At 26.3% G+C, this 14,607-nt stretch overlaps 2 protein-coding genes across 3 annotated transcripts in view; both read left to right on the forward strand.

The window, feature by feature from the left end:
• The first annotated feature begins 4,544 nt into the window (after nucleotides 1-4,544).
• Nucleotides 4,545-6,813, forward strand: LOC112594788 (vacuolar protein sorting-associated protein 29). The gene is made up of 4 exons (XM_025339779.1): nucleotides 4,545-4,743; nucleotides 4,853-5,047; nucleotides 5,112-5,347; nucleotides 6,635-6,813. The coding sequence occupies exons 1-4, from the start codon at nucleotides 4,741-4,743 to the stop codon at nucleotides 6,750-6,752; spliced, it is 552 nt and encodes a 183-aa protein (XP_025195564.1). The 5' UTR covers nucleotides 4,545-4,740; the 3' UTR covers nucleotides 6,753-6,813.
• A 1,026-nt stretch (nucleotides 6,814-7,839) lies between these two features.
• Nucleotides 7,840-14,607, forward strand: part of LOC112595112 (transient-receptor-potential-like protein) — a 37,500-nt gene continuing 30,732 nt past the window's right edge. For both annotated transcript variants that reach the window (XM_025340207.1, XM_025340214.1), the window contains exon 1: nucleotides 7,840-8,553. In XM_025340207.1, the coding sequence (XP_025195992.1) occupies nucleotides 8,465-8,553 (89 nt within the window). In that variant the 5' untranslated portion in view covers nucleotides 7,840-8,464. The remainder of the gene's footprint in view (nucleotides 8,554-14,607) is intronic.

The raw sequence follows: 14,607 nt of genomic DNA on the forward strand, positions 1-14,607 counted from the left end.
TCGTAAAATAATTTTTTTTTGTATATACGTTTTGAACTTTTAATTCAAGATTTTTTCATACTGTAACTATAAAATCTAAAAGATGATTATATTTTATTCGCATTTTAAGTTCCAACTTGGACGAAATTTAATTGACGAATAAATAACGATATGTTAATTATTTTTTATAATTTAAAAACATCATTGGCGGGAACTCAACCTTTTAAATAGGTACCTATATTATATTATTATGGAATTTACTATACACAATACAATTTTTGATTTATTGTATAATATTATCTAATTATAAGCACTATGAATCTATTTTTAATATTTTACAGTATTTACAGAAAAATGTTAATACATTTTGAGTTACGTATATAAATTAATATAATATGATATAAATATATATTATTTTAATAGCCAAACGTAAATAGTATAATAAATGTAACATATTTGGAAAAATTATATCAATCTATTATAATACTAAAAGTAAAATAAATGACTTTAATAGCTTTATCAAAAATCATATCAATTGGTTATATACTCGTAGACTGATAGATTGTTTTTGCTCAAAATAGTTATTCATATACAATGATACATCATTAAATTCAAATTTAATACACCTATATGAATGAACCTCTCGACACCTAATGTACAGCAGAGCAGTACCCACTGGCCACTTGCCTACAGTTTTATACATAAATTCGTATAAGAACTTCGTTATTATTATTAAAAAAAAAATACGAATACCTGTATACACGGAATATTTAAAGGTTCTTCTACCAGTTATGTATAACATACTTAATAGTAACACGAGTTAGAGGTGGTATCCATCTTGATGTGTATTTCCTTATTTCCTAGTAGTGTGGGAAGTCGGAAAACGTTGTAGTCAACAGACACAAGAAACAGATAGAATATAGTAAATACGTGATCACGCGAATAGAATGCGTAACTTTATTGAAGGCGTCAGAAAATATAAATAATGATAATTTAACAAGCTAAACAAATTATTTTGAATACAAGGCAAATATAATTTATATTACAGAATATATTGGTTATTAGTATGCGACTGTGATTCGGAGTTCTGTGGTTTCGATGGTTATACAATTCCAGAATGAAAGGACAAAAAAATAAAATATATATATTTTATAGATAGGTCAAATATTATATATTTTTATAAATTAAATAATTTGATTATCATTGCGTATTAAGTTGATAAATTTTTATTTTTACTTTAATTCCATGTGTATATAATTTTAGTTGACAAAATTGAGTGAAGAAATACAACTACACCGATCAAGATCAATGACAAAATAAATTATTTTGTAAGTATACAATGGTATATACCTAGGAGAGATTATGAGAATACAACACATTCATCATTCAGTTTGTTTGGTAATTAAATAATTTTTTGGTTTTAAAATCAATGTTATACTTACACGTCTTCTAAATTTATAAGCTATATTTCTATTTTTGTTCGACTTTTAAAAATATAATAGACAATGTTAGCTTTAAATATTGAATCCTTAAGATCTAAAATAATAATAATATTTTCAGAAACCGAGTCTATACCTTTTTAGTTTGTCGGTAAATGTTACTTTATATTACTATTATATAATATAAATAATAATTTTAATTTATAAATGTTTATTAGCAAATCATGTTTTTTTTATATATATATATATATATAATTTATTATAGATTACTTGACCTCATAGTACCAACACTGAATGTGCGACGCACAATATTTGAGTTCTACGCCCAAATGTCCCTAAATTGCCTACTTTTTACGCCGTTTTAAGTGTTCACATTTTGATGAAATGCAAACATTGATTGCTTTTATATTATATATCTATAAATTTTGATAACTAACTAACAAACTAAGCTTTCAAATATTGTAAGCAGACTTTCATAGCATAACATGAAAAGGTAAAGTCGATGGTTTCATCTTATTTGGTGAAAAATTTTAGAACAATTATAATCCACTTTTGAATCCTACAAAAAACATGTAAATTTAATAAAAATGTATATATTGATAAGACGTTACTTAAAGTACGTTTCTAACAAAGATTTTCACTATCCTTTGAGGCTGCAACAGGGAAGTGCTTTGTCCCTAACGTTATTTAACTTGGACATCGAAAAGGTTATATGAGAATTTTATGAAGACCGAAGAATGAAAGTAGTTATAAAATAAAACATTTTAACATATTGTGATGACATAGTTCTTTTAAGGAATACATGAGTAAAAGTTACAAACTCACACAATCGTCGTTATTCAATGTAGAAGAATACTTTCCATTTCCGTAACATGAAAAACAAAAAATTGAATATTATTAATATAGATTTTCGGGATGATGCCAATTGAGATCAATTAAAATTATTGCAAAAAATAAAAGGTTAAAGTATAACTAACAAATACTATAAATATTAAAATTTCCTCACTAATAAATTTCAGATGTAAAGAATTTAAACCTTATTTTAAGAAAAAGTTGAAATATTTGTCTTTCTTACACGGGTTTTCTTAATGATGCCAATTGAGATCAGTCAAAATTCTTCATAAAATGGAAGTTTATAGTATTAAAAGTTGAAAGGTTTTGCGGAGTAGGTATACATACTCATATATTGCTTATCCGCATGCTTATAAATTAAAAAAATAATTAACCAATCGTTTCAAATCTGAAAGAGAAATTTTTCTTTTACTTTTAGTATTAGGTACTATTGATTATAAATATTAGTATTTAACGGCAGTTTGATTTCATTTTTCCCCAAAAATATTGCATTTATTGTTAATCATAGTATATTTTATTTCTTCAAAGTCAAAAATTTGTTTTATAATTATATAAGGTAATAGTTTTAAATAACTTAAACTATTAATTTAATATAATTAAAGTGAAAATGTTATTATTAAAATTTTTATATATGTCGTCGCAAACGACGATGAAAATTTATTTTCACATTCTATAATCATCATGGTAGTTCGAGGAAAACTTTATACTAAATTCAAAAATTCGGTATTCCGGTAAAACTTGTGCTACAATAAAAAAAAAAAAAATAATGGTACGTATCGTGGACCAATAGAATTAAATTTCATCGATAACTGTTTTGCGATTGGCTCAATTGGTGTTTAGATTTAATACAATTCTTTTAATAAATCAAATACATATAAAATAATGTCGACAAAAAAAACATACATTGTAGGGCGAATCGCTATATTAAAAAAATATATTGTTAATATTATTGTTTTTTAAAAAAAACATTTGTGAAAATTAAATAAAATTTTGGAGGTCTGTAGCTAAGTAGTTTAAATATTTATGGGAAAACTAAGCAATTAGTCTAGAAATTATTAGGAAAATATTTAACAAAACGTCTCAATTATCTATAAAGAGTAAATGTACGATGTATGGTAAATCGTAATATAATAAACACAAAAATAAACCTTGGTAACACTTATGAGTTATAATAAAGAATAAAATTGTATTTACAAGAAATGTAACCGATACAGATACATAATTATATAATATGTATGTAATTAATTTAATTTATGTTTCTATTAGTGTAAATGATAATGTATTAATGTTATGATATTACACATAATAATATTTTTAGAATAAACCTTTTATAAATATTATAATTTTTAGTCATTATTCATTTTTGATATTATAACTTTTGTTGTTATTTGTTAATTTTGTATACAATAAATGTATATTTTACAGATTGAATGTAATCATATTACAATAAATAAAATTATTTAAAAAAGTATATTTCATACGAGTGCTGTCGTTTATGTTTTACAGCAAAGTTGTTTAATGTATACATATATTTATGTAACTAATTACGTAACTGTTATTTATGATTACCGTCCAAATTAACTGATTCTACAGTTTTACAATTTCAAAAAATAATAATCTTTTAAATAAAATACTTACCTAACCAAGTCAGTTAATCATGTATAGAATATATTGTTAATGAATTTCCTACGGTTTTAATAGTAATTAGATATTAGCATTCTATAATCAATGATATTAGTAATAATTTGTCCTATTAATAACATTTATTGATTTTAATATTTAAATAAAATAAATTAAAATTTTTGTAAGTTTTTAATTAAATGATCTATAAACTTTTTGAGATTATAATAACGTCAATCTGTAAAATTATAACACAAAATTCGAAACAGATTAAGTTACCTATTTGTATAGTTCATTATTACTTATAGTCATATACTCATATACTTTAGCAAGTAGATGCTTAGCGACATTTACATTTAACCAATGTTTCACTATTAAGATTAATTTATTACCTACCAAATGAAAAATATGATACATAGATATAAAAGATATCATTGAAAAAAAGATACGGAAATATGAAATATGCATTATACTGGTGAATAATTGTATATTTTTTGTACCTATGTGGTATTGTGGTTCAATGTGTATTTCGTACTGATCGATTAGACAAGACTGTCGGTAGTATATAAAACACTTTGGAGCGAACGGCTGTCGACCTACTCATGGAGTTGTTCGAGTTTTTCTCTCGTATTGTGATAAGGCGGGTGTGATAACGGCGAACACGAATCCGTTTGGTGTTTGGTGAATGGCGATTGTTTTCGTTTACAGGAATTCGGATTTTTCGTTGATATTTTGCTTACTCTAATTCCAACGTAATAATCTGAGCAGCCGACTCTCGTTGATTTGTGGATAGATACTGTCCGGTTTGTCCATCTCCATTACGAGTCAACCGACGTACTAGCAGCTCGAAATGGTAAGATTACTAGTTTGATAAAAATTTGTTTCATTTTCCCTGGTTGTAAAATAGTAATAATGAACACTCATAAATCGAAAAACTAATTAAAATTTTCTATTATTTTAAGTGTTCGGTGTTAGTGATTGGAGACATGCACGTGCCGTTCCGTAGTAGCGGACTACCGGCCCAATTCAAGAAGTTGTTAACTCCGGGTAAAATACAACATGTTTTATGTACAGGCAACTTGTGCACAAAAGAGATGTACGAGTTCTTAAAATCAATCGCCAATGATGTGCACATTGTGCGTGGCGATTTTGATGAGGTAATGTATTGAGAATGGTGTGCTTCGAAATTTTGACATTTCTGATTCATTTTAACATTCTTAGAATCTCAATTATCCAGACCAAAAGGTAGTCAATGTTGGACAGTTTAAAGTAGGCTTATGCCATGGCCATCAAGTGATACCATGGGGTGATCCAGAATCCTTGGCATTACTACAGAGACAACTAGACGTAGACGTACTGGTGTTCGGTCACACTCATAAGTTTGATGCGTTTGAACTTGGAAATAAATTTTTCTTAAATCCAGGATCAGCTACTGGAGCTTTTAATCCGTTAAACCCGTAAGATCTTTTAAATTAAATACATTAGTTTTTTGTAGTAATTTTAAATTAATATTTAATTATGCTTAGTGAGCACTTTGTTTTTATGTCAAATGAAGTATTAATGATGTTCTTATTATATAACTATATAATATAGTATTTCAAAAGTTTAGGTATTTTGTATTATTTCTAGCTCTTATTCATTAATAATAAATTGCAATAGTGTATTGTTGTCTAAAAAAATATAAAATTAAAAAGACTTAAATTATAGTTAAATTTAAAAAAAATATTATTTTTTATAACATTATTATTTTGAAAAATAAATTTAAATTTTTAAAAGTTAGTTATTACATAGTTTTAATTTATTATATATTATTTTAAAACATGCAAAAAGAATCATATCTATTTTAGCAGTTATGCTAGCACTCCCTATTCACTAAACCAATATTTTCCTTATTCAAATCAACAAAAGGCTATGTTAATTATTTATCTAACAAGTAACATAAAATATGTAGTAATTAATTATTTATATGCTTATAAAAATTGATAAAATTAATCTTATAGATATGTATCAATAGTCTTATATTAAAGTAAATACAGAGTCAATTTAAAATTAAAACTAATACATATAAATGTGTACTATTTTAAATAGGTTAAAAAAAGGGCTTAATATTTTTCAATATTTAAGTAATGTATGGTATTTAAATTGGTATAAAATATTATCAAACAATATTTATGAATGTTTCACAAAATTACAAATTTATATAATTATAGTGTTTTATTAAGGTATTGCTGCGTCGCCCTGGCAGAAAAAACCGTACTTACTATTGTTTTGTATTATAAGATATAATATAAAATCTACCTTGGGACATAGTAAAGCATAGTGTTAGACTGAAATCACTTAATAGTACTGCTGTCAAGCACTATCCATCATTAATAGCTCTTGGATAAATAACCATATCTAACCTAACTTGGATTTTTAGCAATAAATCCGCTTAAACAAAAATATATCTTCCAAAAACCTATAATATCCTACTTTATAATTAAAAATATACTAATCCCAAAGCTAATAACCCGAGTTTTTGAAATTTTTAAGCATAATAAAAATATTATTATTTTATACTAAATAGCCATTTATTGATTTCTAGATGGGTTTTTATTGTGTGGTAGTAGCCATTTTTTATTATCAATAATTTATCACACTAAAAACTATTGCTTAATGTTAGATATTCAGGATAATTATTTATTTCATTGAATAAAAACAAAAATTATTTTGAATTATTTTTAATGTATTTTTATTTTTTTCAGTGAAATTATTCCTTCCTTTGTGGTGATGGATATCCAAAGTTCAACAGTGGTATCATATGTATATAGGTTGGTTGATGATGAAGTAAAGATTGAAAAAATTCAGTACACAAAAAAATAAACTGTGATATTCTGTACCAATAATTTTCACATAATATTTTATTTTTATAATTGCTACAAATTGTTATCATCCATATTATTACTTTTGTTTGTACACTTATTTATTTATTGCAATTTTTATAAACTATATTATAATATAGCTTTAATTAAAACTTATATAATATAAATATATAATTATACTATAAATATCTTCTCATTATACAGAGTTATATTATATTTCCACCATTACACTATTTTAGTTCGTAAAATTGTGTGTATATAGTAGTAAAAACATAAATTGAATCTATAAGTTTTTTCTTCATTAAAAAATTGGCTTTAAACTTAAAGTCCCAGGGTTGCAGTTATGTTTAACCTTGCCCTTTAAGGTTATATTTTTTAAGTCAATAACCGTTTTTTTAGATTAGAACCAGTTGGAATACAGTAATTTGTTTATTTTTTAGTTGTACATTTTACGATAGCGCCTAATAAACACGTTTATGTTGAATTAAAATTATATCGAAAACATCAAGTGTACCTAAATGGGTTATGGGAGCAATGTTCATGACAATTGAAACAAAAAAAAATATATATATATATATATATATAAACAGTATATTATTTTATAAATGTATATGTATATATTGTTAATTAATAATTTCTATTATCGGTTATCTACTCGGAGGCAAAATTTTACTACATATATTATGTGGCTATCTTAAGAAAAAATGTTTGTCATCACTGATTTACAACAATCGCGTTGTCATCCGTCCGAAGCGCCGATTTAAATAAATGCGAATGGTGTCGAACGTTAGCAGTTGCAACGGGTGGGGAGATGGTGGAATCAGTGCACGTGATCTTACCTCCATGATCAAGGCGAAGAGAGTTACCTCCATACCTAAATACACTTAATCCCACGGCCCACGCACTCTTTTAAATAGTCAATACTAAAAATCATAATATTATGATAAAGACTGACGACTACAATATTAGAATTACGATGACCGTGCACTATATATGTCACACTTGACCCATATTGTAATAATACCTATTGTGTTGTCGAATAGAACTGAAAACGAGTCAACAGGACGCCAACTGCCACAAATCGAACGCAATATCTGTGCGGCGGACGATCGTGACGTCGCGCAAACGTCGTCCAAGTTCACCTTCGAAAACCCGGTCTAACCGGATAGATTTTATTTTTACTCGTTCATTTAATATAACAAAAGTTCGGGTTAGTATAGCATAATATATGTTTTTAGTGTTAGGTATTGAATTTTGGCAGCGGGACAAAAATTATCAGCTTGCGTCCAAGGCCTACCACAATCCATGAGTTCTAGCGCGATCGTGAGTTAGAGTGTCTCGGCGACTACGATGCAACTGGTTTTCTACTGTACGAGTATATAGTTTTCGAAGTGGATCGAATGCAATGCGATAGTGTAAAATGTCTATTGCGTACAATGGTTCACTGTGTTGAACAGTTCCGCCATCGAATTTTTCGTCTCCAGCGTTTCGCGTCATCCAACATCGCTTTTCCCGTCGTATTATCAATCGCTCTCGTCAATTTTCTTGGTAGAGATAATTCCGTTTCTCGCACATCGTTATACTCCGGAGTTTCCCGGAAGCCGGGGATAATGTCCGAACTTTAAGGAAGTGCGGACAATCGCAGTTGTTCGTAAAATTTAAATAGTGATCGCGGTGTCATTGTTATAACGCAACCGCAGCAGCAGCACCAACATGAACCGGAAGTCGGCGAAGTCTCTTTTGCTGGAGGAAAAAAAATATCTATTGGCGGTACAACGGGGAGACGTGGCCAACGTGCAAAGGTAAGTTTTCATGTGTCCATAACCATTAAAATATGACTTGCAAGGACCTCTTATCGACGATATTATAATATAATTTTCTCTTTCTCTCTCCCAATCACTGTATAAAAACTTAATTTGATATTTATATATTATGTTCAGTATTGGTTATGGAGACCTAAACTTCTATACCGTTTGAACAGTTTCTGACAGTATCGTGGGTGAATTTTTCAAAGGAAATATCCTTAATGCCTATTTAAGAAGAAAAAAATTTAGCCTTTCCGGTGCGGATTTATGACAGTTGATGAATAATCTATTTAAAAAATTGTATACGAATAGAAAGCCCCACTGACTCGTATAAGGTGATAGAACATAAATTCAAGGTAAACAGGGAGCCCACTGAGTCCCGTGACTCCCACCCCTTAAACCTCCCCTTAAATAGTTATATGGATATGACCGAATGAATCAATCCGTGGGCGTCGCATCGACAGAAGCGAAAATCATTATAATTATTAATTAATTCTTGATAATGAGATCTATAACAGTACAATGTAGCGCGATAAAATCATTATTTTCATCTACCTACAGCTTACCATATGGAAGTATGGCACCTAAACTATTGTACAATCGAACGTAATGTTTTATCGCGGAGAATCACACACGACATACGTAAGGATGATGATACCAATAATTTGTTAAGAGTTCGCCACACACCCACAAGTCACAACTCCATGTTTACAAACGTATACAAATCGTAAAACATTACAAAGTTGCATATAAAAAACCAATTTAGTGTTTCGTTATAGACTATAGCTTTAAATTTTAATAATATGTGAGCTTACCAATTATTATCAAACTTAAAAGTAAGAACATAATGTGTGTTTGTATGACGGTCTCTTAAACAATTTATGTCAAATAATACGATTATTTAAATACAGATATTAAATTCTAATTTTTAAGTTAATAATAAAATTAATAGACGATTTCACTAAAATACGTATTAAAACTAATAGCATAAAATAAAGGCTGGTTAAAACTTACTTTATTGTATGTAATTGTAGGATCAAAACAACACATTCGGGCAATCGGTATAAATGTCCTATCTTAATCTGAGCGACCGCTGGATAACGTTACAACATAAGATGAAAGAGATGCTTGTATCGAATGTAAATTATTAAATTGACCAAACTAATATAATATTATAATAAAGTAGGTACTCACTTATGGTATATTACTCGTTATAAAATAGAAATGTGACGGAGTTTACATAGATCAATAATTGCTTTAGCGGCTGAAATCATAAATTTTGTTGTTTGACAGCATATTATTTTCTCGAGAACTTCGGAATAGGGTGAAAAAATACAGTCTAGTTATTCATAATTTATAACATGTATTTTAAAATCCTCTTATATATTATTATTACTTGCAGTAAAAATGAATAATACTAAAAATTATCCACAAACCTCGCAGTTAAAATATATTTATGTGTACCCCCTTCCAAAAAAAAAAAGAAAAAGAAATAGTTTAGCGTTATAACGTATTATCGTAAATAATATAAATTTAAAATGAATATATATTACAAAAACACAATATTAACAAATAGCCAATAGGTAATATATTTTTCAATGGTATAATCATAGTATTATATACGAGTATGATAGCAGAATAAAACTCGAAACGAAACAATAGATATCACAATAATAAAAAGTATTATAGTACTACCCAACAATCAAATTAAATATCAATATAATATATTGTAACATTTTAAATTCTTAAAATGATATATATTTATCTTTAAGACTAAGTTTATTATTTATCTATATTAAATTAAAATTTACTATTTACTTTTGTACTAATTTCATAACGAATTATGTTTATCATGTTATATACCAACTATGTAACTTATACTTTAGTTGTAAAACTTGTTATTGTTATTCTGTATTCTGCTCCGTTTACCTTTTATGTGTAATCTTTTTTATGATGACAATAAAAAAATAAATAAATAAATAACTTCCTAAAGGAAACTATAAACTATAAAACTTAATTTAAGCTGAGATTTAAGCTAAGCAGTAAACCTATACTGTAAACATTTTTTAAATATTTAATATATTTTAAACTATAATGGATTTCGATACTGATGTTATAGAGATCAATAAAATCATATTTAAAAAGTCATTAAATATTTTTTTGAATAGACAGTTGCTTTTTCTTTGTTCTTTTTCTTTTATAGAAATTTAGAAAGTTAGGTGTTGAGTATTTACCTATGAGTCTAAGAGTACTTTTTGTTCATTGTTTTCGTAGATCTTCATACAATTGTTCGATGGTGTGGTGTAATTTGACGATATTTTAGCTAAGATTGATATATTTTTGTAACCTTTATTAATTTAAAATTTATTATTAATAATAATTATGAAAATAATTAACATGAAACGCAATATTTGTGATTTTTGTTTTTGAGATAAAAAAAAACACAACTACACCTAATGAATATCTACCTATTTATATAAGATTTTTTTCTATAGCACATGCAACCCGCATAAGAAAAGCATTGATTTTTGCATATATTTTTAATATTCTGTGTTGATACACTTTCGTGGACGTATTTCCTACTCATAAAATGTATTTGTGATAAATGTTGTGCATTATTCAAACAATAATAATATTAGGCAGTGAATACTGTATTGTACAATTGTCTATATACATTATTTTATTGACACCTATAGTTTATATGTTTATAAATTTACATTTTTAATACACACACATAAGGTAAATTATCATAAAATAAAATCATAGTCGGTACAATAATATTATGCTATTAGTTTATAACCTATTGTATTTTAATGAATTATTTATAATGTTAATGTGGCATTCATTTCAGTTTACATTAGATAGATATTTTTATATAAATTTACAATTTTAAATTGCGAAGATTTGTGTACATGTTAAACGGTTTCATATGAATAAGAAATTGTCGCGATAAAAATATGTCATTAAAATTGATAATATATTCGTACAAAATATTACAAAATACTACTTATATTTCATGTTACATTACACAATATTATAAAAGTTTTGAAAACATAAAAATCATTAGTCGTGAATCGTAATCGGTTGTATAATAATTAGAGCGCGAATTAGATATACTTTAAAATATATCTAAAAGTAAATGCTTATATTATATAATAGTTAATAGTGATATTGGGTACCGTAGTGAGGAATCAAAACAATTGTTTATATTTCGATTAACTATTATTTATCATACGTTCGACTTTGTGCAAATTAAGCTTGAGGTCGTTGTGTATATATTATCAAATGTATGATACATGTTGTCAGATAGATATAGGTACTCGCAGCAATAAATTAAAATATATTTAACACCACTTAACCACTGTAAATACAATCGCTCATATAAAAATCCTTTCGCCTATATAATTCATATATAAAGTTTGGAAGTTGTACGAATCAAGTTGATTGTACACACGCAACGTGTTCCTATTATACATATTAGCATAAACATTATATATTATTACTATATTTAATAATAAGCTTACTCACACAGATAATAATAAATAACTATATTCCTACTCAGTGTTTAAGATTAGTGACGTGTGCGCCCATCGACTCCGTCAGTTGTTTAATTGGATTATGCCTTTGGTCGTACCTAATAAAACCACGACCAATGATATCCGATTCCGACATTATGGGATAAATTAAAACTACTCACCAATGTCTAATGAGTCAAGGTTACGTGCACGCGCTATAAATTACGTTTAATTATATGTACAATAATAATAATTAATAACATTTAATAGATATGTAATAAATGCGCATAATATAGCAACATATTGCAGCCATCAACAATGTCTACGAACTGCTGTACCATCACAATATTATTTATACCACACTATGTGTACTATAGCACACATGATTGGTAACGGCTTAACCGATAAAATAATCATGTTTAAATGTTAGAAACCATTTTAGTAAAGTATTTAAAAAACAAAATTGGTTCAACCGTCTACAAAATATTATTTGCTAGATAGTAGCACGTGAATACGCAATTTTGAAATTCTAGAACTAGTTGCAAGTATTTAAACAATTAGTATTAGTACCAAGTAGCCCAAAAACATTAATACACTAATAATCAATGTTATATAGATTAATTTAAATTTGTCAATAAAAAAAACATCCTTTAGAAAAAAATATTAAACTAACAATTTTAACTTAAAAATAATGGCTTATGATAAGAAAATTACGAAGTTTAATTTGTGTTTGTATATGTTCAACATAGAAATATTCGAGTGTGTATTTGAGAATATGCCACTCCAGTCTCCAATAGTTTTCATCTTGCAAAATAATATGTTGTAAGGGAAACTATCGTTATACTTCACACTTAAAACATTTTAATGTCAATAATATATTAATTGCTTGGCATTTGAAATGGCCCAATTGCTTCTTATAGATTTCTCAACACATAAAATTCATATTTTCTAGTCTTAATAAAATGTAGACAATATACGACAAATGACAATGTATGTGACTAACATTTGTACATTGCAAGATGGGCATAATACAATTTCAGTGTGTGCGATAATCGAGTACCCAAATGAGTATCTCATATGTGACCAAAAATTCAGTATTAATAATATTAAATTACTATTAAAATGGACAGTTCATAATTATTATTAATGGTGGACTTAAAAAAAAAATTAGTTTTGATCTAATATAGATAGCTTTTATTTTGTTATGTACCTTATATATTTACTTTCTATTTGAAAATTCTATGCACGCCAATGCAATCCGATCTATAAATGGTTTATCATATACTTATAAAGATGATAAGTACACATGTAATAACATCTAGGGTCAGGCAAAAATCGTGTCTTTTGCTGTTAAAATGAATTTGCATTAGAAATGAAAATCATTGTTATTTTTCAAATTAAACACTTTCAAATTTCGTTGTGAATTGTTCAGTCATTTTTTTCGACTAAGTTTTTATATGTACCTATACGGTTTTAAAACATTATTATACATACTCATTGAAATGAAAATCGTGTATCATGATTAAAAGTTCTTTAAAGATGTACATATAAACATATTTAATATTAAAAAATATACAATAATAATACGCACGATAAATATTTTAAAAATATATTTTATCACCCTACTTAACAGAAAAATTGAATTAAAATTTTTTTAATGATTTATTACACAAACGAATGTTCTAATTTTATAAAATAAATGAAATAAAATATAATTTTTTTTTAAAAATATGTCGATGTATCAAAATCAAAATTTGAACGAATAGTTTTTGATTTATCTAACTTTGTGTACTAAGGATAATAGGTCTATGATATTGGGTTTTGGGGGTTATGATAAATTTAAAACTAGTTATTTATATCATTATATTGATGTATTGATATTTATTATTTATATAAACGGTTCAAGTATAGTAAATACTAGATCTGACATTTCATCTATTTTTTATTTTTATAAAACCATTTTCAAGAACTATTATTCTTAATATTAACAATTTAATAATACCCGTTTGAATTTTGAATTAGGTATATAAAAATTAAAAAAAAAAAATGATCCACTAAATAATTAACAGTAAAAAAAAGGGGGAGGGGTTCTCATTTGAAGAATAGAAGTTTTTATTGTTATAAAACAATCCTTAAGTAGTACAAAAATCATATGACTTTGAAAATATGCTCATAGTTTCATTAAGTCTATTTAAAAACTACAAAAATCAGAATTTGTATAAATTTATTATTAAATGAAAAAATTTAATTATTCCTCATTAGTATTTTTATACTAATATACTATATGCATAATTAAACAATTGAGTTTTTGAATGTATAAAAGCTTTTGTTATTAAATCAGGAAAAAATTGAAATAGCAATTAATATAAATAGCATATGTCTATTATTACAATGGATTAAAAAATCCCTACTTTAATATATAATTAATTAAAAATCGCATTAAATGTAAAAGTCAAAACAATAAAAAATAATAAGTAATGATATTTATATAAAAATCTTCCAGTACAAAATCTATAAATATATATATTTGATATTT

The sequence above is a fragment of the Melanaphis sacchari genome, unplaced genomic scaffold, assembly GCF_002803265.2.
Source record: "Melanaphis sacchari strain LSU unplaced genomic scaffold, SCAv2.0 Contig0_pilon_pilon, whole genome shotgun sequence".
Classification (NCBI taxonomy): Eukaryota; Metazoa; Arthropoda; class Insecta; order Hemiptera; family Aphididae; genus Melanaphis; species Melanaphis sacchari.

What these genes read in the sequence shown, in the direction of transcription:
- LOC112594788 (XM_025339779.1), top strand. An exon ending in TGCGTGGCGATTTTGATGAG is followed by an intron (nt 5,048 to 5,111) that starts GTAATGTATTGA and finishes TAACATTCTTAG; the next exon opens with AATCTCAATTATCCAGACCA. An exon ending in GCTTTTAATCCGTTAAACCC is followed by an intron (nt 5,348 to 6,634) that starts GTAAGATCTTTT and finishes TATTTTTTTCAG; the next exon opens with TGAAATTATTCCTTCCTTTG.